Source organism: Saccostrea cucullata, unplaced genomic scaffold (assembly GCF_032062105.1).
Source record: "Saccostrea cucullata isolate Sc308-1 unplaced genomic scaffold, CSIRO_AGI_Scuc_v1 ctg5734, whole genome shotgun sequence".
NCBI lineage: Eukaryota > Metazoa > Mollusca > Bivalvia > Ostreida > Ostreidae > Saccostrea > Saccostrea cuccullata.
Window position 1 is genome coordinate 11408 of NW_026929489.1, and position 27188 is coordinate 38595.

General features: G+C 36.6%; 1 protein-coding gene across 1 annotated transcript; it reads right to left on the minus strand.

Moving 5' to 3' along the window:
* Positions 1-304: 304 nt before the first annotated feature.
* LOC134280999 (Bardet-Biedl syndrome 1 protein-like) lies at positions 305-25315 on the minus strand. The gene is made up of 4 exons (XM_062763453.1): positions 25184-25315; positions 15888-16022; positions 15666-15752; positions 305-732 (listed from the first exon to the last, which is right to left on the minus strand). Exons 1-4 carry the CDS (start codon positions 25313-25315, stop codon positions 646-648), a joined length of 441 nt encoding a protein of 146 aa, XP_062619437.1. The 3' UTR covers positions 305-645.
* Positions 25316-27188: the final 1873 nt, after the last annotated feature.

The window sequence follows — 27188 nt, forward strand, 5'->3', positions numbered from 1 at the left end:
CGGAAAAGTTTCAGAAATTACACCATTCATGTGTGTTTGTTAAGTTCATGTCTAAAATGCTTGCAAGTCGGACTAGATCTTAGAACTTTTGTTTTCAGCTAAATTTTAGGGTCAGGAGCTAGCTAGGTCCTTTATTTTTAGGCAACGTTGAGACTTGATGCACTATCAGACTTATTTAACACACACACATAAAATGGACAAGAAATATATGTTAAATTTTAATCTAGCAAAGGAAAATAGTGTATCAAATCTATTTTACAAAATGAATGCAAAATATGAACAATTTTTACTGACAATCTTATTTTTTTTTGTCGCACAATAGAGTAACAAAAAAATAGTCATATGGACGGAATACTGAAAAAAAAAAACTATAAAAAAACAACAAAAATCATTTTTCGTCACTCAAAATAATAAGGTAAGATTACATTCACCCTTAAAACAATAAATATTACATATTCAGTATCTCAATATTTTATCATTGCACATAAACAGTTCTTTGAATGTCATTTAATATTTCCATCATGGAATAAAAGTACAATTTTACAATTCACAAAATGTTTCTTCACTGAGAGAAATTCACATCAAAAAGGGAAAATAAGCTTGGCATGGGTGTAGATGTATGACCTTTGTTGACCTCTGATGACCTCAGACCACCACCAATCCCTCGCTGACAGGCATGCTGATTAAGCCTGTAATGATAGGAACACTCTTCCCGTCCTTTAGAACAAACACCTGTTATAATACAAAAAGTAAATGTTACTAACAAACACCTGTTATAATACAAAATGTATAAGTTACTAACAAACACACAAAAAGTAAATGTTACTAACAAACACCTGTTATAATACAAAAAGTATAAGTTACTAACAAACACACAAACAAATGATCCATCTTACACTTCGCATTGAGCAACAGTAACAGAAAGCAATGAAAAATAAACTTTTTCCTACTGAACTAAATACCCCCCCCCCCCCCCCCCCCCCCAAAAAAAAAAAAACTTGTATGATTTTGAAGATTGTCTTAAGGGATCGTTCGATTTTTAGCAGAACTCTAAGCTAACAAATTAAATATACTGCCTACCTGAAAAATTTGCTGAATACACAACAACTTTACTGCAACAAACCCCCCCAAAGTGTAACTTAGCAGTTTTTCAATAATTCCGGTTCAGATTCCAATAAGTTATTTAAACATTAATAGAAGTACATGTAACTCTTCTTTCAAGAATAAGGAAGAACTTTAAAAAAGGTTTCCTCAAGGATGAAAATGTTAATTTTCTTTATGTTTTGCATAGATTAGAACACACAGCTGTTTAGGTAAAGTAGGGTTATTTCTAGGAATTCAGAGTTTACTGGGTTCTGGCAGAGATCAGCATGCATCTCTCAGTACCTTTTTAATAATCAATTTTAATTCTTAGTCACCCCCTTTTTTTTTTTTACCTATTCTGCAAAATATTATAAAATGTAGTATTCCTAATGTTACTTTCAACACTACATGCATCAGTCTCCATTATCTGAGTTACAATGTTATTTCTATGTCATGCTGTTATTAAGTTAGGCGGTCTTTACTGTTTCTTCAAAGAGATCCTCGTTCTTGGTGCAGACTTTAGACACAGGTTCCACATCAGTGCAGGGCATGCTAATTACCCCAGTGATTATAGGGACCTGGGAACCTTCCTTCAAAACAAATGCCTGACCAAAACAGGTCATAAATGAAGCTTATGTATACAAGGTTTTTTGCAATTCTTAGGTGTTTTTTTCAAACACTTAAAAGTTTGACTTCTAAAACTTGAAGGTATTGAAATACGTTAAAATTAAGACTAATAAACATTTAAAATTAAAACAAAAAGATGGATAAACCATATAAAGGCATCTAATCATGATGAAATGTGGTGATAACAAACAATTGTGAAGCTCAGTGACTTGAAATGATAAACATAGGTAATCAGAGATTACAGAGCTCACGTCAACGAATGTTGTCTTTAAGTAAGGTAAAGTCACACAACCAACAAGAAGTGTACATTCCAAAAATGAAAATGTTAAAGCAATTCTGATCTGTTACTTTGAAATAGAGGCCCTACATTAAAAATATAAACTAGTTATTCTTCATATAAATGTAATTGAAATCTAGCATCTGAAGCAAATTTGAGAGTTTTCATCTCTTGATGCAACATTTGTGCAAGTTTGGTTTATACAATGTTATGTAAGCCTTATAGTTTTTTTGGAAATAGACCTGAACCCATAACTTTTACCTGGTCTATTATCTGAAAAATGTATGTCAAATTCAGCATCTGAAGCAAGTCCATTAGTTTGCATCCTAAGATGTATCGTCCATGCATGTTTGCTCATTATAGGGATCATAGTTAATTGGAAATGAAACATGCATCAAAAACTAACATTTTCACTCATCCACAAAAAGTAGGTCAGAGTCAGCATCTGAAGCAAGCCTGGTAGTATGCATCCTTAGATGTATCATCCATGCAAATTTGGTCAACATAGGGCTTATAGTTACTTGGAAATGAAACCTCAGCAAAAACTTTTACCTGTTCACTCAACAAGAAAATGTACGTCAGATTCAGCATCCGAAGCAAGCCCGGTAGTGTGCATCCTTAGTTGTATCATCCATGCAAGTTTGGTCAACATAAGGCTTATAGTTACTTGGAAATAAAACCTACACCAAAAACTTTAACCTATTCACTCAACCGGAAAATGTAGGTCAGACTCAGCATCCGACGCAAGGCTGGTAGTGTGCATCCTTAGATGTATCATCCATGCAAGTTTGGTCAACATAGGGCTTATAGTTACTTGGAAATGAAACCTGCACCAAAAACTTTAACCTGTTCACTCAACCGGAAAATGAAGGTCAGATTCAGCATCCGAAGCAAGCCCGGTAGTTTGCATCCTTAGATGTATCATCCATGCAAGTTTGGTCAACATAGGGCTTATAGTTACTTGGAAATGAAACCTACACCAAAAACTGCACCAAAAATATTAACCTGCTCCAAAAACATTAACCTGGTCATTCCTTTGCTGAAATTGCAGCATCTGAAACTTTGATGCAACGAAACACATCTAGAACCATCTTCCATGCATGTCTAATCCATATAGGACATAGAAATAGTTAACAAGAAAACTGCTCCATAAACTTAACCTTAACCTGGGACGCCGACACCGACATCGACGCCGACGCCGACACCGACACCGACGCCAACGCCGAGGGTATTACATAAGCTCCCCCAACTTCGTTGAGGTGAGCTAACAAGAGGCCCATGGGCCTTATAGGTCACCTGAGCATTATGCAACAACTTTCCAGTGATTGAATTTGATTCATGTTTTAAGCCAGATGCTATGGCATTCACAATTTTGAAAGAGGCACCATTGATCATCATAACAATACACTTAGCAGTTGATTAGTTTGTTTACTTAATGCCCATACCCAGGGTAGGGGAGCAAAAAGTGCATTTCAACTAATCAGTAATATTCAGCAATAATCAGTAGTGCCCCTACCACACATGAACCCCTGACCCTTAGGCCTTGATATTTGATTTATACCAAGGAGCAGATTTCAAACCATTCATTCATATTTTCAGTATATAAGTACAGCCCCCTCCCCTTCTATGGTACCCCTGACCCTGTGGCCTTGAAATTCACAATTCTGGAAGATTAAGGCCCTTGTCCATCATAACTATAAAGGTATTTCATCTGCTTAATACCCTGGAGCAGAAAAGAAAATTTTCAAAGACTTAATGTATTTTCACTATATAATCAATAGAGCCCTGCCCTGACACCAGAACCCCTGACCCTGGGGCTATAAAATATACAATTTTGAAAGAGGCATTCCTGCTCATCATAACTATGTACTTAGTTAGTTTAATTAATTCCTAGGAGCAGAGAAGAAGATTTTCAAAGAATTCATGTATTTTCACTATATAATCAATAGAGCCCCGCCCTAACACCAGAAACCCTGACCCTGGGGCCATAAAATTCACAATGTTGGTAGAGGCACTCTTGCTCATCATAACTATGCACTTAGTTAGTTTATTTAATACCCAGGAGCAGAGAAGAAGATTTTCAAAGAAATAATGCATTTTCACTATATAATCTATATAGTCCCGCCCTAACACCAGAACCCCTGACCCTGGGGCCATAAAATTCACAATTTTGGTAGAGGCACTCTTGCTCATCATAACTATGTACTTAGTTTTTTTTAATACCCAGGAGCAGAGAAGAAGATTTTCAAAAAGTTCATGTATTTTCACTATATAATCAATAGAGCCCCGCCCTAACACCAGAAACCCTGACCATGGGGCCATAAAATTCACAATTTTGGTAGAGGAACTCTTGCTCATCATAACTATGCACATAGTTAGTTTATTTAATACCCAGGAGCAGAGAAGAAGATTTTCAAAGAATTCATGTATTTTCACTATATAATCAATAGAGCCCCCCCCCCTTAACACCAGAACCCCTGACCCTGGGGCCATAAAATTCACAATTTTGGTAGAGGCACTCTTGCTCATCATAAATATGTATTTAGTTGGTTTATTTAATACCCAGGGGCAGAGAAGAAGATTTTCAAAGAAATAATGCATTTTCACTACCTAATTATTTAGCCCCGCCCTAGCACTAGAACCCCTGACCCCAGGGCCATGAATTTCACAATTTTGGTAGAGTACTCATTGATTATTACAATCATGCAAACAGTTTGACTGCCCTATATCCAGGAGTAAAGAAGAAGATTTTTCATGATTGCATTAATTTTAGTGGTTTGGGCCCCACCTCTCAGGCCCCAGGGGGGCAGGGGTAAGGAAATTCACAATTTTTGTTCCCCTTTACCCATAGATGCTTTTTGTCAAATTTGGTTGAAATTGGTGCAGTGGTTGCAGACAAGAAGCTGAAAATGTTCAAATTCTAACGCACAACGCACGACGCACGACGACAGACGAAAACGGATAGCAATAGGTTTAAACTGGTGATCTAAAAATGGGAGCAGAGCAAACACAGACATCTTAATTTAATACATAAAAGGTGGGATCAGGTGCCATTGAGAAGTAAGCATCCTTTAAATCTGTTGATTGGTAACACCCACTGTATGCTCTAAATACAGATAATTTGGTTTATTAATCTTTATAAATTTCATTTTCGATACCTTAATATTACCTGAGACCCCTTTGTCACTCAAACATTCAACAAACGTCTCAAAGGCATAATTCAGACCGGGAACCAGCATAGGCACCTGATAAACATTGAAAGACATTTAGAAATCTTAGATTTTCATCTCATGCACTGTAATTTTACACCAGAAAAAATTTAATAAACAGCTAAGCTTTAAATTAAAATTATAGCAGAATAGAGAGCTCAATGAAGGATTTTTTGAAGGCGTACAGTTTCTCGTCGTATAAGAACGTAATCAGTAAACTGGTGGACGGCTGACTGAGGGACGTGTTCTGTAGATTGACTGTTAGTTTAAAAGTAGGACCGATTCCTTGGACCTGAAAGTATCATGTTCATACAAATATAAGCATTTATTATTTAGAATTATTTGCATTAAATTTTACTAATCCCTTTAGTAGCCTCAGAATAATTTTTCTTTATAATCAATTTAAAAGTAAGGATAATTTAAAGAACCAAATTCAATATACAGGATATTTGGAAATAATAGATCTACTTTTGTGGTTTAAGGATAGAAAAACAATTGCAGGAATCATTCAGAATTGAAACCATGTAGCTATGAAATGTAGCTATGCACCTTTAGTGTAATAGCAATGCTATATGATACATGTATATACGATTATGTACATTACAGACCTGAGCATTGAGTTTGAGTGGCTCAGTGTCACTTGTACTATAATACAATACAGACGTGAGCATTGAGTTTGAGTGGCTTGGTGTCACTTGTACTAGAACACAATACAGAACTGGGCATTGAGTTTGAGTGGCTTGGTGTCACTTGTACTATAACACAATACAGAACTGAGTATTGAGTTTGAGTGGCTTGGTGTCACTTGTACTAGAACACAATACAGACGTGAGCATTGAGTTTGAGTGGTTTGGTGACACTTGTACTATAACACAATACAGACCTGAGCGTTGAGTTTGAGTGGCTTGGTGTCACTTGTACTATAACACAATACAGAACTGAGAATTGAGTTTGAGTGGCTTGGTGTCACTTGTACTAGAACACAATACAGACGTGAGCATTGAGTTTGAGTGGCTCGGTGTCACTTGTACTATAACACAATACAGACGTGAGCATTGAGTTTGAGTGGCTCGAAGTCACTTGTACTATAACACAATACAGAACTGAGTATTGAGTTTGAGTGGCTTGGTGTCACTTGTACTAGAACACAATACAGACGTGAGCATTGAGTTTGAGTGGCTCGGTGTCACTTGTACTATAACACAATACAGACGTGAGCATTGAGTTTGAGTGGCTCGACGTCACTTGTACTATAACACAATACAGAACTGAGTATTGAGTTTGAGTGGCTTGGTGTCACTTGTACTAGAACACAATACAGACGTGAGCATTGAGTTTGAGTGGCTTGGTGTCACTTGTACTATAACACAATACAGACGTGAGCATTGAGTTTGAGTGGCTTGGTGTCACTTGTACTATAACACAATACAGAACTGAGTATTGAGTTTGAGTGGATTGGTGTCACTTGTACTAGAACACAATACAGACCTGAGCATTGAGTTTGTGTGGCTCGGTGTCACTTGTACTAGAACACAATACAGACGTGAGCATTGAGTTCGAGTGGCTTGGTGTCACTTGTACTTTAACACAATACACATTTGAGCATTGAGTTTGTGTGGTTTGGTGTCACTTGTACTATAACACAATACAGAACTGAGTATTGAGTTTGAGTGGCTTGGTGTCACTTGTACTTTAACACAATACACACTTGAGCATTGAGTTTGAGTGGCTCGGTGTCACTTGTACTTTAACACAATACAGACCTGAGCATTGAGTTTGAGTGGCTCGGTGTCACTTGTACTATAAAACTGCTACAGACCTGAGCATTGAGTTCGAATGTCTTGGTGTCACTTGTACTATAACACAATACAGACCTGAGCATTGAGTTTGAGAGGCTCGGTGGGATCAGATGAGATCACTTGTACTATAACACAATACGGACCTAAGCATTGAGTTTAAGAGGCTCGGTGGGATCAGATTAGATGGGATTCATGCTTTTGTCTAGAGACTTGGCATACTCCCTCAGTGTTTCAACATCAGTAGATCAAAATTCCCCTGGAACGTCCTGTGCATCGTTGAGAAAAATACAAAATACAGGTTACAATGTGTAGCCAGGTATATTGTTATACCATGACAAAACACAAGTCTGTTAATTTTTGAGTTGAAAATTGTAGTTTTTATAAAAAAATCCATTTCAAACCTCCATATAAAAGAATAAGAAGTCTGAGAGCCAGTGCTTATTAGTAATTCCCCTGCTATGATGTGTTTATACACTATCATGTTGATATACACAAGTTCAGTTTTGAGCATATGAACAGATAAACAAGAAGTTGACATTGGATTTGAACAGGAATAAATCAGGACTGACTGACGGGCCAAAACATTATACCTCACGCAACTTTTGTCAAAAAATATGAAAATTATGTCAAATGTAATACGTATCAAGTCCAAATATGTCTTTTTCGCTCTAGGTTTTATTTTAACTGGGGCTTATATGAATATGAACTTCAATTCTTCAGTACATACTAACAAGGAAGTGAAAAAGCTTATCAGGGTCATGAGATATTTGTGCATAGTGACAGACTGTTTTTTTCTGTTTATGGCCGACAAGACAGACGCCATTTAAATCTACAGGTAACATTCATTGATGAATTTATTTGACAATTCTTGCTTATAACAATGAGATAATTTTTTAAAAATACCATGGGCAAGATGATTTGAACAAACTTGAATCTACACTATCTGAGGATGCTTCCTTATAAATATAATCAATTATGGGTTTGCTGTTCTTTAGAAGAAGATTTTTAAAGAATTTCATATATATTTATATGTCAAACTTTGGTCGGCCATGACTCTCAGGGGTCATGATTTGAATCTTGAATCTACACTACCTGAGAATGCTTCCATATAAATATGATCAATTATTGCCGTGTTATTCTTGAGAAGAATATTTTTAAAGAATTTTCCTATATATTTCTATGTAAAACTTTGATCAGTTATTTTAACCCCGCCTTACCCCCGGGTGCCATGGATTGAACAAACTTGATCAATTATGGGTTTGCTGTTCTTGTGAAGAAGTTTTTAAAGAATCCCCTATATATTTCTATGTAAAACTTTGGTTGGCTATTGTGGCCCCGCCCTAACCCTGGGGGTCATGATTTTAAGAAACTTGAATCTACACTACTTAAAGATGTTTCCCGATAAGTATCATCTTTACTGGCTTATTTTTTCTTGAGAATAAGATTTTTAAAACATGCCACCAAAGTTTCATTAATTCCCAATTATCTCCCTTTTAATGAAGGCATGTTCCTTCATTTGAACAAATTTGAATTCCCTTTACCAAAGGAGGCTTTGTTGCAAGTTTGGTTGAAACTGGCCCAGCGGTTCTTGAGAAGTTGAAAATGTGAAAAATTACAGACGGACGGACAGCTAAACAGACGGACGCCGGACAAAATGTGATCAGGTGAGCTAAAAATTATCAATAACCTGATTGAAAACTATAAGAAAAATGTTTATTTAGATTTCTCATACAATATACAATTCAACACATTTCAATAAATTTTCAAATTTGAACTTTTTGTGGGGCAAAATTATGCAACAAACCACACATAATCCTTTTATTCTACACTTCCCTCTGGTTCTTGAGAAGAAGTTAAAATTGTTTGCAGAGAGATGAAAGGACACTGGACAAAATGTGACCAGGCTCCAGGGCCATATAGCTTTTATGGCCCTAGAGCCAGAAAAGGTCCCTTAAGCTTATTAGCTCAATGAACAGTTTAATGTGTCATATTCAACAAAATAAGTTCCCGACTGCTCAAAGACCACGATTCTTTGAATTTGCTTATGTAAATGTTGAATATAAGTAATTAAAAGTGTTTATTTTATTAAGATATTTTACAAATGCTTATTTTTCCATACTAGGTTTACTTTGATCATGGACTCCCGTACCAGTGCCCAAGATGTGATGCAATGTGACCTGTGTGAGACCGCTGTGGTACAGATGCACTGTGATACATGTCTTGTCAATCTGTGTACAGCTTGTGTAGGAAAACACATGATATCTGATCAATTTAAAAAACATGATGTTGTTACATTTACTCTTAGGAAAACCACCCTCCTCTACCCTGCATGCATATCTCATGTCAAAGAACGATGTGAAATGTATTGTAAGCAATGTGACATTCCTGTGTGTGTCAACTGCCTTGCTTCAGATCAACATCTTGGTCATAAATTATTGAAAATCTTACAAGTTTTAGAAAAGAAAAAAGAAAAGATCAACAGAGAACTAGCTGAAGTAAATGATACAATTTATCCAACATACCAGGAAATTGCCTCTGATGTACAAAACAGAATGAGTCAATTAGAAAAGGAATATGGAGATCTCTCAACAGCCATAACAAAACAAGGAGAGGACTGGCACAGAGAAATTGACAAACTTGTCAAGAAATTTAAAGCTGAAGTTGATGAGATGAAAAACACACAGTTACAAACTGTACAAAAACATCTGGATGAAATAAACAAGACAATGTTTGACATCGAGGAAGAAATAAATTCATCCTGTACTGTTGTAGAATCTAATGAAATGTCAAAGCTTCTTAATCTAAAATCTGTTAATATAGAAAGATATAAAAATCTACCAGAAAAAATTGTGTTATCTTCACCTAAATTTACACAAGGCAAAATCCAAGAAGTAGAAATGCGCCAACTGTTTGGAGCCTTATCACCAAGTTCCCTCACTTTGGATAAACATGGTTTTAGCATGAATACAAAGCAGAAGTCACCAGAAGCTGGATCCACTCCTGCAGTCAAACAGCTGTTAGATGAACCACAGACTGTCACCACCATAAACACTCAGTTTAAAGGAAACCTTTGCAATGTGGCCTGTCTGAGTGATGAAGAAATCTGGACAGGTGGCAGTGACAGCACCATAAAACTGTACAGTATCAATAAGGGATCACTACTCAAGTCAATCACAACCAAGTCAGGGAACAGACCTTGGGACATCGCAATTACAAAAAGTGGAGATCTAGTTTATACTGTTTACATTGATAGAACTGTGAACATTGTGAAGAATGAGAAAATAGAGGAAGTGATCAGACTACAGAACTGGAATCCTAAATGTGTCTGTAATACCTCTTCTGGTGATCTTCTGGTTATCATGCGCAGTGATGATAAAAAACAAACAAAAGTTGTCCGTTACTCTGGCTCCACAGAGAAACAAACCATTCAGTTTGATGATAAAGGTAAACCTCTCCATTCATCTTATTCTGATTATATTGTTGAAAACAAAAACCTGGATATATGTGTGTCTGACTGTGGAGCTAATGCAGTAGTGGTGACTAATCAGGCCGGAAAACTGAGATTCAGGTACACTGGACAAACTCCTGCTCACAAAGACAAACCATTCAATCCACGAGGAATCACCACAGACAGTCAGTGTCACATCCTTATAGCTGATCGTAACAATGACCGTGTTCACATCATAGACCAGAATGGACAGTTCCTCTGTTACATAGGCTGTGGACTGGTTAATTATCCAATAGGACTATGTACAGACACATGTGACAATCTGTTTGTTGCTGAATATAAGAAAGGGCAAGTGAAAAAAATAAAATATCTGCAATGAAAAAGTTATTAACAGCTTGATCATCTCTGTGGACATAAAATTTCACAGAGAGGCTATTCTTTCAAATAGACCGTCTTTAAAATCTTTAAGACACACATATTATATAATACGGACAAGAAAAATTCTCTAAGTTTTAAATGTAAAATGAATGAAAAATCCAATATGTTCTGTATTATACAAAATAAAAGATTAGGTTTTATGGTGGAGTTTTATCTCTCAGTCACTTCCCAGCTGGCCCATAGGAAGCAATTTTAGTTTGGACTATGCACTATCAAAATGTCCTTGACAAGCCCAAAAATGATCATCAGGCATTTTATTGAAGGGGCACAAGGATATATTTTCTAAGTATTCTACCCCCCCCCTTTTGTATTCCAACATGTAATTCTTAATAAACAAATACTCTAAATTTGTAAACATGGAAGATCAAAGTCTTTGAGGGTAATAAAATCAGTGGTGATAAGAGATGAAAGGTCCTAAATATAGAGAACCCCGATCCTTCAACTGGCGTCATAATTTCATTAATATTATGGATTCTGTTGAAAATTACGCCGACGATGGGCCAGATACGAAAAAGAAGACGTTGACACTTTGTCAGAATGAATTTAGTGTATCAGATTCATGTTAAAGTCAGTATTAAAAGATTGAGGGACAATATGAAAACTATCTATCCTTCTGCGTTCAATAAACCAGAAGTGAAAAAAAGAATTAGATAGATTACATGATCATTACGTACTGGTCCCTGCCGACAAAGCAGTTAACAATATTGTCTTTGTTTGTAAGGCTCCTCATATAAATTGTATTCTAGAAGAACTTGGATTTAATTCTACCAGTGGTAATCCTACTTTTACTCATACTTCCCTTTCAAAGGAAAAAATTCTTCAAAATCATTTGTCAGTTTTGAATATTTTTAACATTCCACAGAGTCAAATTGAATTTGAACTACCTTATATATATTGGATTCCGAAACTTCATAAGAATCCTTACAAACAAAGATACATTGCGAGTTCCAGTAAATGATCAACCAAGCCTCTTTCGTTACTCATCATTAAGATATTGACAGTATTGAAGGAAAGACTTCAAGAGTACTGCGCAACTATATATTCAAGAAGTGGTGTGAATCAGATGTGGATGCTAAAACATTCCAAACAACTTTTTTGGATAATTTGAAATCACAAGATTTTACCAAAATCAACAGCTTAAAAACGTACGACTTTTTAACTTTATACACAATCATTTCTCACGATAAATGACTTTCTGATATCATTGACAGCTGCTTCTTCAATAAAAATGGAACTCGAAATTGACTTACCTAGTCATTGTTCATTATTTTGTTAAAAAAAGATTCTGATTGTACACACAAGTACTCTGAATTGACATCAAGAAGATGCCTGAGTTTCTGATTGACAATATCTATGTGGTTTTTGGAGACAAAGTCTTCCAACAATCTATTGGAATTTCCGTGGGAAGCAATTGCGCAATTATTAGCAGACCTATTTTTGTATTCATATGAAGCAGAATTTATGCAAAATCTTATGCGTGAAAAGAAGAAAACACTTGCTGTGGCCTTCAACTCGACCTTCAGATATCTCGACGACGTATTGTCAACGAGCAATGGTAATTTGCATTCCTACGTCGATACGATATATCCAGGAGAGCTTGAGATAAAAGATACCACAGAGTCTGACACATCTGTTTCATACTTAATGGTAATCTAGCAACCAAGTTATGTGATAAACATGATGTGACTTTAACTTTTCTATCGTTAACTTCCCGTACTTATGCAGTAATATACCTTCATCACCTGCATACGGAGTGTATACGAGGGGTTATCAAAAAGTTCGTGGACTTAGTAGATAAAATTAGAACTATGTTGTCTGTGCTTTCAAAATTTATATGCAACATAAAACAACAAAAAAATAAAGAAATGTTGAAAATTTTAGCCTGATACGTTCATTATTTGCCAAATTATTATAAAGCAAATACAACATTGTATGATCACCTGGCGTTGTCGTCGTTTATTTTCATGACGTCCGACAACGTCAAGGTCTTTATTAATGTCTGCCTCTTCTACCTCATACACTTTTTTATGAGATTCCCTGGAGCTGAGTAAGGACTAAAACCCGCCCTATCTATATGATTTTACAATGTTATGAACAGCGGCTTTCAATGAATATAATTTTCAAATGGATTTATACACTGGGAGAGATCCTTGCTTGATTGTGCCAGCATATTTTGCTTTTGGAAGTTCAATATCTACAACCGATGATCAACGTCATTTTTTGACGTGATTGAATTTTCACAACTGACTACAAATCGACATTAATTGTGCATCCCTTTTCACTCTGAATCTATTTTGACATTGAGGAGAAGTATTCTGGATGCATATTATTTCTCTGTAGCCAATTTAAACATTTTATTAGGTCTATACCAGTTTTTTCAGGGGCAAAACTTTATAGAATGTTGGAAAAGGAAACCCCTCCTTTCTTTTTACGTCATTTTTAAGGCATCATTTGTTTGGACATTCCATGTAAAATTCGCGATAAAATTTCATAGATATTCCTGAATGAAGTGAAAATTTCATATTTTATGGAACAATAGTGTCCCAACACATACTTGAATTAATGGGATTTTTGGATGTCAAATATTCATACCAAAAGAGTTTTTCTCAGTTACACAGGGGTCGGAAAAACGTCGGGTTTGAGGTTGCGCCGCCTGAACATACCATTGCTTACAAAAACATTGCTAATTTATTAAAAAATAAAATATATGATTTATGGTTTATTCTTTAGATGGAAAAGATGATGCTGAATAGATATATCAAAATTCACTGATGTACCTAAAGCGGTTTTAATTTAATGGCGCTAGTCCACGAACTTTTTGATAACCCCTCATATATCTCAGTTGATTAGATATGCAAGAGCATGCTCTACGTATGAACAATTTCTAAGACGAGGTTAATAAGTGAAAAGTAAGTTGATGAAACAAGAATATCAGCAGTCTCGTTTAAAGTCATCATTTCGTAAGTTCTATGGTCGATAAAACTTTTTAGATCCTAAAATTTTTTTCAGCTAAATTTTAGGGTCAGGAGCTAGCCAGGTCCTTTATTTAGGCTACGTTAAGACTTGATGCACTAGTCAGATTTATTTAACACGCAAACATAAAATGGACAAGAAATAAGTGTTAAATTTTAATTTAACGAAGGAAAATAGTGTATCTATTTTACAAAATGAATGCAAAATATGATCAATCTTTACCGGTTTCTTATTTATTATGTTTTTGTCCCACAATAGAGTAACAAAAAAAAAAGTCATATGGACGGAATAAAGAAAAAAACTATAAAAAAAGCCAACAAAAATCATTTGTCGTCACTCAAATCAATAAGGTTATATTATATTCACCCTTAAAACAATAAATATTTTAGGGTTATTGAACTTATACTGGTGAATATTGGCACAAGTTGGCTGTTAAAATGCACGAGCTTGCGAGTGCATTTGAACAGCCAACGAGTGCCAATATTCACAAATATAAGTTCAATAACTCCTTTATTATATAGCTTAAACATTTCCACATAATTTATAATTATTATTCCAGCTAAAAAACTCCTCAAATTAATGATTTTTCTGTATCGGTATTCAAATTAACGTCTGACCTGTTAGCGTTCAAAATCGCATCATTCCGATGACCCTACCGAGCGATATGATTTGCTTCTTTAGGTTTAAATGGGTCTAATACATACTATATTTTAATAAATAATTTCATTTTTGTGTGAAAAGTAAACACATCTTACCTAGATGCCACTTCATTTAGCTCTAAGAATTTGAACAGACGACATTTTTTGTTTACAATGGGGCGTTCGATATTGAACGCTCGTATTCGGAATGTTTCGGACATACTCATATACGTAATATAGCAGCTTTTCAATAATTCCAGTTAAGATTCCAATAAGTTATTTAAACATTAACAGAAGTACATGTAACTTTTCTTTAACAAGAATAAGGAAGAACTTTAAAAAAGGTTTTCTCAAGGATGAAAAATTTTCATCCTAATGTTAATTTTCTTTTCGTTTTGCATAGATTAGAACACACAGCTGTTTAGGTAAAGTAAGGTTATTTCTAGGAATTCAGAGTTTACTAGGTCTGGCAGAGATCAGCATGCAAATTCTAAGTACCTTTTATTTTGATCATTTTTAATACATGTAATTAATTTTAATTCTTAGTCATTTTTTTTACGTATTCTACAAAATTTAAAAAAATGTAGCATTCCTAATGTTACTGTCAACATTACATGCAAGTCTTCAGTGAGTTACAATGTTATTTCTATGACATGCTGTTAAGTTATTCAGTCTTAACTGTTCATTCAAAGAGATCCTCATTTTTGGTGCAGACTTTAGACACAGGTTCCACATCAGTGCAGGGCATGCTAATTCTCCAGTGATTAAAGGGACCTGGGAACCTTCCTTCAAAACAAAGTCCTGACCAAAGCAGGTCATATTCTTATTCTTGTACATGTGTAACAATTAAAAGTTTGAATTCTAAATTTTTTAAAGTAGCAGTCTATTTTAAAACAATTTGACTCATGAACATTAAGAATTCAGGATGAAAATACAATGAAGGCATATTATCATGATGAAATATGAAGATAAACAGTAATGTCAAGCTCAAAGTCCATAGAAAACAATACAAAGTGGAAGCAGATCATATAGAGATGTCTTTTAAATACATCAAAGGTGGGATCAGGTGCCATTGAGAAGTAAGCTCCCTTAGATCTGTTGATTGGTAACACTACCATATGCTCACTATTTGTTCATTTTATAAACGAAATAAATTTCTGTCTCGATCCATACCTTGATATTGTCTGAGACTCCTTTGTCACTCAAACATTCAACAAACGTCTCAAAGGCATAATTCAGGCCGGGAACCAGCATATGAACCTGATTAACAATAAAAGACATTTAGTATAATTTTTTTTCAGATTTCACCTGATCATACATTGTAATTTTACAACAAAAAATATAATTTCTTATGAAGATCTTAGTTTGAAATGAAAATAATGGCAGAATACAGACCCCAATGAAGGATTTTTTGAAGGAGTACAGTTTCTCGTCGTATAAGAACGTAATCAGTAAACTGGTGGAGGGCTGACTGAGGGACCTGTTCTGTAGATTGACCCTTAGTTTGAAGGTAGGACCGATTCCTTGTACCTGAAAGTATCATGTTCATACATGTATAACCACATAAATATTTAAGGAATGAAGCTTAATTATTTCGTTTTGTTTTGTTATTAATTTATGATATATAACATAGCTTGGGGCAGTTTACGCTTTATAAACCATGAAGCTGTTTATAAAGACGTAAGCTACCTCAAGTTAATTTATAGCATATAATATAAGTTTAAATAAGCTTTATTCCTTATAATTTAATTTCAGTGTAGACAATGAGACAATTTTTCCTCTGAAAAAAAGGCATAAAGGAACTAATTGCGGTATATTGCATATATTTGCCCCCACAAAAGTTAAATTTTGAAAACTTCCTGAATTGTACTGAATTCAATAAATTGTATGAGAAATATAAATTAACAGAAAATATTATATTGTCAAAGCAGTGTATTCATTATTTTTGATTATATGACGTCACAAACTAGTCCGATTTTATATCCTTTTTCAGAGAGAGTACAAAATGGACAAACGTTCGACAATTTTAGCTTTAAAATTTATAGAGTGCAAGTTTGTTCAGAAACAATATTGACATATTTCAAAGATATTATCATTCTACACATTATATAAAAATATTGAGCCTGAATACACATGCGCTCGGTGACTTTTACTCAAAATATCGACGAAATGTGTACATTTTTCTGTAAAATTCATAAAATACTGAAATTTACGTCATGTTTGTGACGTCATTACGTACATATAGCGTCATTACTTATGAAAATATTCAGTGCTTTGAAATCAGCATATACTCTTCTGTTTAAGAACTTAATTAAATATATCTCCATTAAAGTTTGATTTGGGGGGCAAATATTGGTTATTACCAAATAAGTTCTTTAGCATATTTTAAAAGTAACGTCAAACAGAGTAGTACGATTTTGACGTTTCTCATTGTGAAGTATGCAAGTTACATATAACATAATGGATTAAATCATTTACCCAGGCAAATGATGTGCTGCAAATAAAATTAAATTATCAATAATTGAATTAAATGTTTATGCTTACATTAATTAGCCTCAGAATAATTCTTCTTCCTATAAATATTTTGATTTGCCACAGTAATCAATCTTTTTCTACTTTTTTCTCCTCAGTGAGAATATTAATCCCTACACCATTTTACATTATGTCAAATGCTATGAGATGTGTAAATGTAGAGATCACATGTACTGATATGCTACAGACCTGAGCGTTTAGTTTGTGAGGCTCAGTTGGATCAGATGATACACTTATACTATAACAATACAGACCTTAACACTGAGTTTGAGTGGCTTGGTGTCACTTGTACTATAACACAATTCAGACCTTAACACTGAGTTTGAGTGGCTTGGTGTCACTTGTACTATAACACAATACACACCTGAACATTGAGTTTGAGTGGCTTGGTGTCACTTGTACTATAACACAATACAGACCTGAACATTGAGTTTGAGTGGCTTGGTGTCACTTGTACTATAACACAATTCAGACCTTAACACTGAGTTTGAGTGGCTCGGTGTCACTTGTACTATAACACAATACAGACGTGAGCATTGAGTTTGAGTGGCTTGGTGTCACTTGTACTATAACACAATACAGACCTGAGCATCGAGTTTGAGTGGCTTGGTGTCACTTGTACTATAACACAATACGGACGTGAGCATTTAGTTTGAGTGGTTTGGTGTCACTTGTACTATAACACAATACAGACGTGAGCATTGATTTTGAGTGGCTTGGTGTCACTTGTACTAGAAAACAATACAGACCTGAGCATTGAGTTTGAGTGGCTTGGTGTCACTTGTACTATAAAACAATACAGACGTGAGCATTGAGTTTGAGTGGCTCGGTGTCACTTGTACTATAACACAATACAGACGTGAGCATTGAGTTTGAGTGGCTCGAGGTCACTTGTACTATAACACAATACAGACGTGAGCATTGAGTTTGAGTGGTATGGTGTCACTTGCACTATAACAATACAGACCTGAGCATCGAGTTTGAGTGGCTTGGTGTCACTTGTACTATAACACAATACGGACGTGAGCATTGAGTTTGAGTGGTTTGGTGTCACTTGTACTATAACACAATACAGACGTGAGCATTGAGTTTGAGTGGCTTGGTGTCACTTGTACTAGAAAACAATACAGACCTGAGCATTGAGTTTGAGTGGCTTGGTGTCACTTGTACTATAACACAATACAGACGTGAGCATTGAGTTTGAGTGGCTCGGTGTCACTTGTACTATAACACAATACAGACGTGAGCATTGAGTTTGAGTGGTTTGGTGTCACTTGTACTATAACACAATACAGACGTGAGCATTGAGTTTGAGTGGTATGGTGTCACTTGCACTATAACAATACAGACGTGAGCATTGAGTTTGAGTGGCTTGGTGTCACTTGTACTATAACACAATACAGACCTGAACATTGAGTTTGAGTGGCTTGGTGTCACTTGTACTATAACACAATTCAGACCTTAACACTGAGTTTGAGTGGCTCGGTGTCACTTGTACTATAACACAATACAGACGTGAGCATTGAGTTTGAGTGGCTTGGTGTCACTTGTACTATAACACAATACAGACCTGAGCATCGAGTTTGAGTGGCTTGGTGTCACTTGTACTATAACACAATACGGACGTGAGCATTGAGTTTGAGTGGTTTGGTGTCACTTGTACTATAACACAATACAGACGTGAGCATTGATTTTGAGTGGCTTGGTGTCACTTGTACTAGAAAACAATACAGACCTGAGCATTGAGTTTGAGTGGCTTGGTGTCACTTGTACTATAAAACAATACAGACGTGAGCATTGAGTTTGAGTGGCTCGGTGTCACTTGTACTATAACACAATACAGACGTGAGCATTGAGTTTGAGTGGTTTGGTGTCACTTGTACTATAACACAATACAGACCTGAGCATTGAGATTGAGTGGTATGGTGTCACTTGCACTATAACAATACAGACCTGAGCATCGAGTTTGAGTGGCTCGGTGTCACTTGTACTATAACACAATACGGACGTGAGCATTGAGTTTGAGTGGTTTGGTGTCACTTGTACTATAACACAATACAGACGTGAGCATTGAGTTTGAGTGGCTTGGTGTCACTTGTACTAGAAAACAATACAGACCTGAGCATTGAGTTTGAGTGGCTTGGTGTCACTTGTACTATAACACAATACAGACGTGAGCATTGAGTTTGAGTGGCTCGGTGTCACTTGTACTATAACACAATACAGACGTGAGCATTGAGTTTGAGTGGTTTGGTGTCACTTGTACTATAACACAATACAGACGTGAGCATTGAGTTTGAGTGGTATGGTGTCACTTGCACTATAACAATACAGACGTGAGCATTGAGTTTGAGTGGTTTGGTGTCACTTGTACCATAACAAAATAGAGACGTGAGCATTGAGTTTGTGTGGCTTGGTGTCACTTGTACTATAACACAATACAGACGTGAGCATTGAGTTTGAGTGGCTCGGTGTCACTTGTACTATAACACAATACAGACGTGAGCATTGAGTTTGAGTGGTTTGGTGTCACTTGTACTAGAACACAATACAGACCTGAGCATTGAGTTTGAGTGGTTTGGTGTCACTTGTACTATAACACAATACAGACCTGAGCATTGAGTTTGAGTGGCTTGGTGTCACTTGTACTATAACACAATACAGAACTGGGCATTGAGTTTGAGTGGCTTGGTGTCACCTGTACTATAACACAATACAGACGTGAGCATTGAGTTTATGTGGCTTGGTGTTACTTGTACTATAACACAATACAGACGTGAGCATTGAGTTTGAGTGGCTCGGTGTCACTTGTACTATAACACAATACAGACGTGAGCATTGAGTTTGAGTGGCTTGGTGTCACTTGTACTATAACACAATACAGAACTGGGCATTGAGTTTGAGTGGCTTGGTGTCACTTGTACTATAACACAATACAGTCCTTAGCATTGAGTTTGAGTGGCTTGGTGTCACTTGTACTAGAACACAATACAGACGTGAGCATTGAGTTTGAGTGGCTTGGTGTCACTTGTACTATCACACAATACAGACGTGAGCATTGAGTTTGAGTGGCTCGGTGTCACTTGTACTATAACACAATACAGACGTGAGCATTGAGTTTGAGTGGCTTGGTGTCACTTGTACTATAACACAATACAGACGTGAGCATTGAGTTTGAGTGGCTCGGTGTCACTTGTACTATAACACAATACAGACGTGAGCATTGATTTTGAGTGGCTTGGTGTCACTTGTACTATAACACAATACAGAACTGGGCATTGAGTTTGAGTGGCTTGGTGTCACTTGTACTATAACACAATACAGACGTGGACATTGAGTTTGAGTGGCTTGGTGTCACTTGTACTATAACACAATACAGACCCGAGCATTGAGTTTGAGTGGCTTGGTGTCACTTGTACTATAACACAATACAGACGTGAGCATTTAGTTTGAGTGGCTCGGTGGGATCAGATGAAATCACTTGTACTATAACTTAATACGGACTTGAGCATTGAGTTTGAGTGGCTTGGTTGGATCAGATGAGATCACTTGTACTATAACACAATACAGACCTGATCATTGAGTTTGAGTGGCTTGGTGTCACTTGTACTATAACACAATTCAGACCTAAACACTGAGTTTGAATGGCTTGGTGTCACTTGTACTATAATACAATTCAGACCTTAACACTGAGTTTGAGTGGCTTGGTGTCACTTGTACTATAACACAATACAGACCTGAGCATTGAGTTTGAGTGGCTTGGTGTCACTTGTACTAAAACACAATTCAGACCTTAACACTGAGTTTGAGTGGCTTGGTGTCACTTGTACTATAACACAATTCAGACCTTAACACTGAGTTTGAGTGGATTGGTGTCACTTGTACTATAATACAATTCAGACCTTAACACTGAGTTTGAGTGGCTTAGTGTCACTTGTACTATAACACAATACAGAACTGTGCATTGAGTTTGAGTGGCTTGGTGTCACTTGTACTATAACACAATACAGACGTGGGCATTGAGTTTGAGTGGCTCGGTGTCACTTGTACTATAACAGAATACAGACGTGAGCATTGAGTTTGAGTGGCTCGGTGTCACTTGTACTATAACAGAATACAGACGTGAGCATTGAGTTTGAGTGGTTTGGTGTCACTTGTACTAGAACACAATACAGACGTGAGCATTGAGTTTGAGTGGTTTGGTGTCACTTGTACTATAACACAATACAGACGTGAGCATTGAGTTTGAGTGGCTTGGTGTCACTTGTACTATAACACAATACAGACGTGGGCATTGAGTTTGAGTGGCTTGGTGACACTTGTACTATAACACAATACAGACGTGGGCATTGAGTTTGAGTGGCTCGGTGTCACTTGTACTATAACAGAATACAGACGTGAGCATTGAGTTTGAGTGGCTTGGTGTCACTTGTACTTTAACACAATACAGAACTGGGCACTGAGTTTGAATGGCTTGGTGTCACTTGTACTATAACACATTACAGAACTGGGCACTGAGTTTGAATGGCTTAGTGTCACTTGTACTATAACACAATACAGACGTGAGCATTGAGTTTGAGTGGCTTGGTGTCACTTGTAATATAACACATTACAGAACTGGGCACTGAGTTTGAGTGGCTTGGTGTCACTTGTACTATAACACAATAGAGACGTGAGCATTGAGTTTGTGTGGCTTGGTGTCACTTGTACTATAACACAATACAGACGTGAGCATTGAGTTTGAGTGGCTCGGTGTCACTTGTACTATAACACAATACAGACGTGAGCATTGAGTTTGAGTGGTTTGGTGTCACTTGTACTAGAACACAATACAGACGTGAGCATTGAGTTTGAGTGGTTTGGTGTCACTTGTACTATAACACAATACAGACCTGAGCATTGAGTTTGAGTGGCTTGGTGTCACTTGTACTATAACACAATACAGACGTGGGCATTGAGTTTGAGTGGCTTGGTGTCACTTGTACTATAACACAATACAGACGTGGGCATTGAGTTTGAGTGGCTCGGTGTCACTTGTACTATAACAGAATACAGACGTGAGCATTGAGTTTGAGTGGCTTGGTGTCACTTGTACTTTAACACAATACAGAACTGGGCACTGAGTTTGAATGGCTTGGTGTCACTTGTACTATAACACATTACAGAACTGGGCACTGAGTTTGAATGGCTTAGTGTCACTTGTACTATAACACAATACAGACGTGAGCATTGAGTTTGAGTGGCTTGGTGTCACTTGTAATATAACACAATACAGACCTGTGCATTGAGTTTGAGTGGCTTGGTGTCACTTGTACTATAACACAATAGAGACGTGAGCATTGAGTTTGTGTGGCTTGGTGTCACTTGTACTATAACACAATACAGACCTGAGCATTGAGTTTGAGTGGCTTGGTGTCACTTGTACTATAACACAATACAGACCTGAACATTGAGTTTGAGTGGTTTGGTGTCACTTGTACTATAACACAATACAGACGTGAGCATTGAGTTTGAGTGGTTTGGTGTCACTTGTACTATAACACAATACAGACCTGAGCATTGAGTTTGAGTGGCTTGGTGTCACTTGTACTATAACACAATACAGAACTGGGCATTGAGTTTGAGTGGCTCGGTGTCACTTGTACTATAACACAATACAGACGTGAGCATTGAGTTTGTGTGGCTTGGTGTCACTTGTACTATAACACAATACAGACGTGAGCATTGAGTTTGAGTGGTTTGGTGTCACTTGTACTATAACACAATACAGACGTGAGCATTGAGTTTGAGTGGCTCGGTGTCACTTGTACTATAACACAATACAGACGTAAGCATTGAGTTTGAGTGGCTTGGTGTCACTTGTACTATAACACAATACAGAACTGGGCATTGAGTTTGAGTGGCTTGGTGTCACTTGTACTATAACACAATACAGACCTGGACATTGAGTTTGAGTGGCTTGGTGTCACTTGTACTATAACACAATACAGACCCGAGCATTGAGTTTGAGTGGCTTGGTGTCACTTGTACTATAACACAATACAGACGTGAGCATTTAGTTTGAGTGGCTTGGTGGGATCAGATGAGATCACTTGTACTATAACTTAATACGGACTTGAGCATTGAGTTTGAGTGGCTTGGTTGGATCAGAAGAGATCACTTGTACTATAACACAATACAGACCTGATCATTGAGTTTGAGTGGCTTGGTGTCACTTGTACTATAACACAATACAGACGTGAACATTGAGTTTGAATGGCTTGGTGTCACTTGTACTATAACACAAATCAGACCTTAACACTGAGTTTGAGTGGCTTGGTGTCACTTGTACTATAACACAAATCAGACCTTAACACTGAGTTTGAATGGCTTGGTGTCACTTGTACTATAATACAATTCAGACCTTAACACTGAGTTTGAGTGGCTTGGTGTCACTTGTACTATAACACAATACAGAACTGGGCATTGAGTTTGAGTGGCTTGGTGTCACTTGTACTATAACACAATACAGAACTGTGCATTGAGTTTGAGTGGCTTGGTGTCACTTGTACTATAACACAATACAGACGTGGGCATTGAGTTTGAGTGGCTTGGTGTCACTTGTACTATAACACAATACAGACGTGAGCATTGAGTTTGAGTGGTTTTGTGTCACTTGTACTATAACACAATACAGACGTGAGCATTGAGTTTGAGTGGTTTGGTGTCACTTGTACTATAACACAATACAGACCTGAGCATTGAGTTTGTGTGGCTTGGTGTCACTTGTACTATAACACAATACTAACTGAGTATTGAGTTTGAGTGGCTTGGTGTCACTTGTACTATTACACAATACAGACGTGAGCATTGAGTTTGAGTGGCTTGGTGTCACTTGTACTAGAACACAATACAGACCTGAGCATTGAGTTTGAGTGGCTGGGTGTCACTTGTACTATAACATAATACAGACGTGAGCGTTGAGTTTGAGTGGCTTGGTGTCACTTGTATTATAACACAATACAGACGTGAGCATTGAGTTTGAGTGGCTTGGTGTCACTTGTACTAGAACACAATACAGACCTGAGCATTGAGTTTGAGTGGCTTGGTGTCATTTGTACTAGAACACAATACAGACGTGAGCATTGAGTTTGAGTGGCTTGGTGTCACTTGTACTATAACACAATACAGACGTGAGCATTGAGTTTGTGTTGCTTGGTGTCACTTGTACTAAAACACAATACAGACGTGAGCATTGAGTTTGAGTGGCTTGGTGTCACTTGTACTAAAACACAATACAGACCTGAGCGTTGAGTTTGAGTGGCTTGGTGTCACTTGTACTATAACACAATACAGACGTGAGCATTGAGTTTGAGTGGCTTGGTGTCACTTGTACTTTAACACAATACAGACGTGAGCATTGAGTTTGTGTGGCTTGGTGTCACTTGTACTAAAACACAGTACAGACCTGAGCATTGAGTTTGAGTGGCTCGGTGTCACTTGCACTATAACAAAATACAGACCTGAGCATTGCATTTGAGTGGCTCGGTGTCACTTGTACTATAACACAACACAGACCTGAGAATTGAGTTTGAGTGGCTCGGTGTCATTTGTACTATAACACAATACAGTCGTGAGCATTGAGTTTGAGTGGCTTGGTGGGATCAGATGAGATCACTTGTACTATAACACAATACAGTCGTGAGCATTGAGTTTGAGTGGCCCGGTGGGATAGGATGAGATCACTTGTACTATAACACAATACAGTCGTGAGCATTGAGTTTGAGTGGCCCGGTGGGATCAGATGAGATCACTTGTACTATAACACAATACGGACCTGAGCATTGAGTTTGTGTGGCTTGGTGTCACTTGTACTATAACACAATACAGTCGTGAGCATTGAGTTTGAGTGGCCCGGTGGGATCAGATGAGATCACTTGTACTATAACACAATACAGACCTGAGCATTGAGTTTGAGTGGCTTGGTGTCACTTGTACTAGAACACAATACAGACGTGAGCATTGAGTTTGAGTGGCTTGGTGTCACTTGTACTATTGCACAATACAGACCTTAGCATTGAGTTTGAGTGGTTTGGTGTCACTTGTACTAGAACACAATACAGACGTGAGCATTGAGTTTGAGTGGCTTGGTGTCACTTGTACTATAACACAATACAGACCTTAGCATTGTGTTTAAGAGGCTCGGTGGGATCAGATGAGATGGGATTCATGCTGTTGTTTAGGGACTTGGCATACTCCCTTAGTGTGTTCAACCTCAGTAGATACAAGTCCCTCTGGAACGTCCTGTGCATGGCTGACAAAGATTGATGATAAAGATCAGATTTTGTAGCACATAATGCATATATTTAATTATTTATACAATCCAAAAGACAATTTTGTTATTTTTCATTGAGATTATGTCAAACTACCTCCCCCCCAACTGTGCCATGATCAATGAAATTCGAATCTTCACTATAAATGGAATTTATTTTAATAAAGTAACATTAGTAACTATATGGTCATCTTGTTTTTCAAAAGCAATTAATATCTGATTTTTTGAAAATTAAAAGCAAGTCATTTCCTGTGACATTCCTTTCTAGATGCAAACATGATTTAGAGAAACTTTATTTTGTACTACATGAGGAAGGTTTCACCATAAGTGCTGTCTTACTATGCCCCAGTAATGGAGATATTGTGGGTAGATGAGTTTTTGTTTTGTACATCTGTCTGTTTATCTATTTGTGATTGTCTACAAAAACTTTAAATAAGCTTGTCTATGACTTTTGACTGGGTATGGCTTTCATATTTCACAGACCTTGTATTCCACGTGACAAGGCCTTTTTTTTGGTACCACCAAATATTATTTCTTGACCTTGGAATTTGGTCTTCTTTTACAAAAACTACCAAACCTTAACCAGTAAACTTTGACATAACTTTTGAACTGTTGGTGGTTAGGGCTTTCATACTTCATATGTGTATTCATGGTGACAAGACCTTTCAATTGGTATAACTATTTTTGACCTTTCGACCTTGGCCTTAGAGTTTAACCCTCTTGTTAAAAAAAAACCTTGGCAGTTACTTTTGAACAGTTATAACTATAAGAGCTCTTACATCACAGGTATATTCCTTGGGAAATGACCTTCTAATAAATTTTCATTAATCAATTCAGTACGTAAATTATATGAACAAGGCAGCTGGCTACTTTAATAAGTTTTAAAAATAAATTATATTGAATGTTCACTTTTAATTATCAATTTTCAACTAAAAAATATATGTACTTAAGAGAAGTAATCTTGATACTAGTAGTTTATAATAACAATGAATAAGAATACAGCCAAGTAAGAAAAGGAGTGCTAATTTAAATCCTCAGTGCAAGTAGACCAGGAAGTAAAATACCAGAAAGGTAGATAACACAGGTAGGTGGATCATGTGATACCTGTACAGATCAGAGATAGACATTGTACAAGCATTTGACAAGACAGGTGCCATTATAATCTGCAGGTAATATTCATGGATGAATTTATTTGATAAATCTTGTTTATAACAATAAGATAATTTTTAAATATATAAACTGAATAAAAATGATTATGCATTGTAACTTCATGTAATAGTCTACAAATTAATATTAATGTGAATTGTATACCCATAAAGAAGGATTATTTAAAGCTAAAAAAAATTGACTTGTCTCAGGGACTTGTGTTTCAGTACTTTGGAATGCGTGGATTATTCTTATTATCAAAATAACATATTTGAGAAAAAATGCCGGGTAGGACATTGGAAAATCTTTGAGATGATGTGACGAGTATGCTATAATGGAGCATATCATGTGACTGTCTCCACTCTGGGTGGAACAGAGGCATGTATACATATATTGTATACATGTAATATAAAAAGAGAAGTTTACTTTTCAGAAGAAAACACTAAAACCTGATTTGTTTTTTTAATGGAAATTATTAAATTAGTTTGGCAAAAATTTTAAACACCCTTCATACATTTGCGACAGGAAAGTTCTTTTTTTTTTGGGTGGTGTTATACCTTTTTCTTCATGTCAGACGTTCAAACAAAAAGACTCCTCTGATTGATTTTGTATGTTGTTTACGTCCCTTTCAAGAATTTCTCACTCTTATAGAAATGCCTCCACTTGCCGATGGAGAGCTACAAATTTTGTCCTAAACTCGACACTCA

Excerpts from the sequence above, each read along its gene's own strand:
- LOC134280999 (XM_062763453.1), bottom strand. The coding sequence starts at position 25,315 with ATGCACAGGACGTTCCAGAGGGACTTGTATCTACTGAGGTTGAACACA. Across the intron at positions 16,023-25,183 it reads CTCTTAAACACAATGCTAAG|GTACAAGGAATCGGTCCTAC; the intron begins GTCTGTATTGTG and ends TGATACTTTCAG. Across the intron at positions 733-15,665 it reads GAGTCTCAGACAATATCAAG|GTGTTTGTTCTAAAGGACGG; the intron begins GTATGGATCGAG and ends GTATTATAACAG.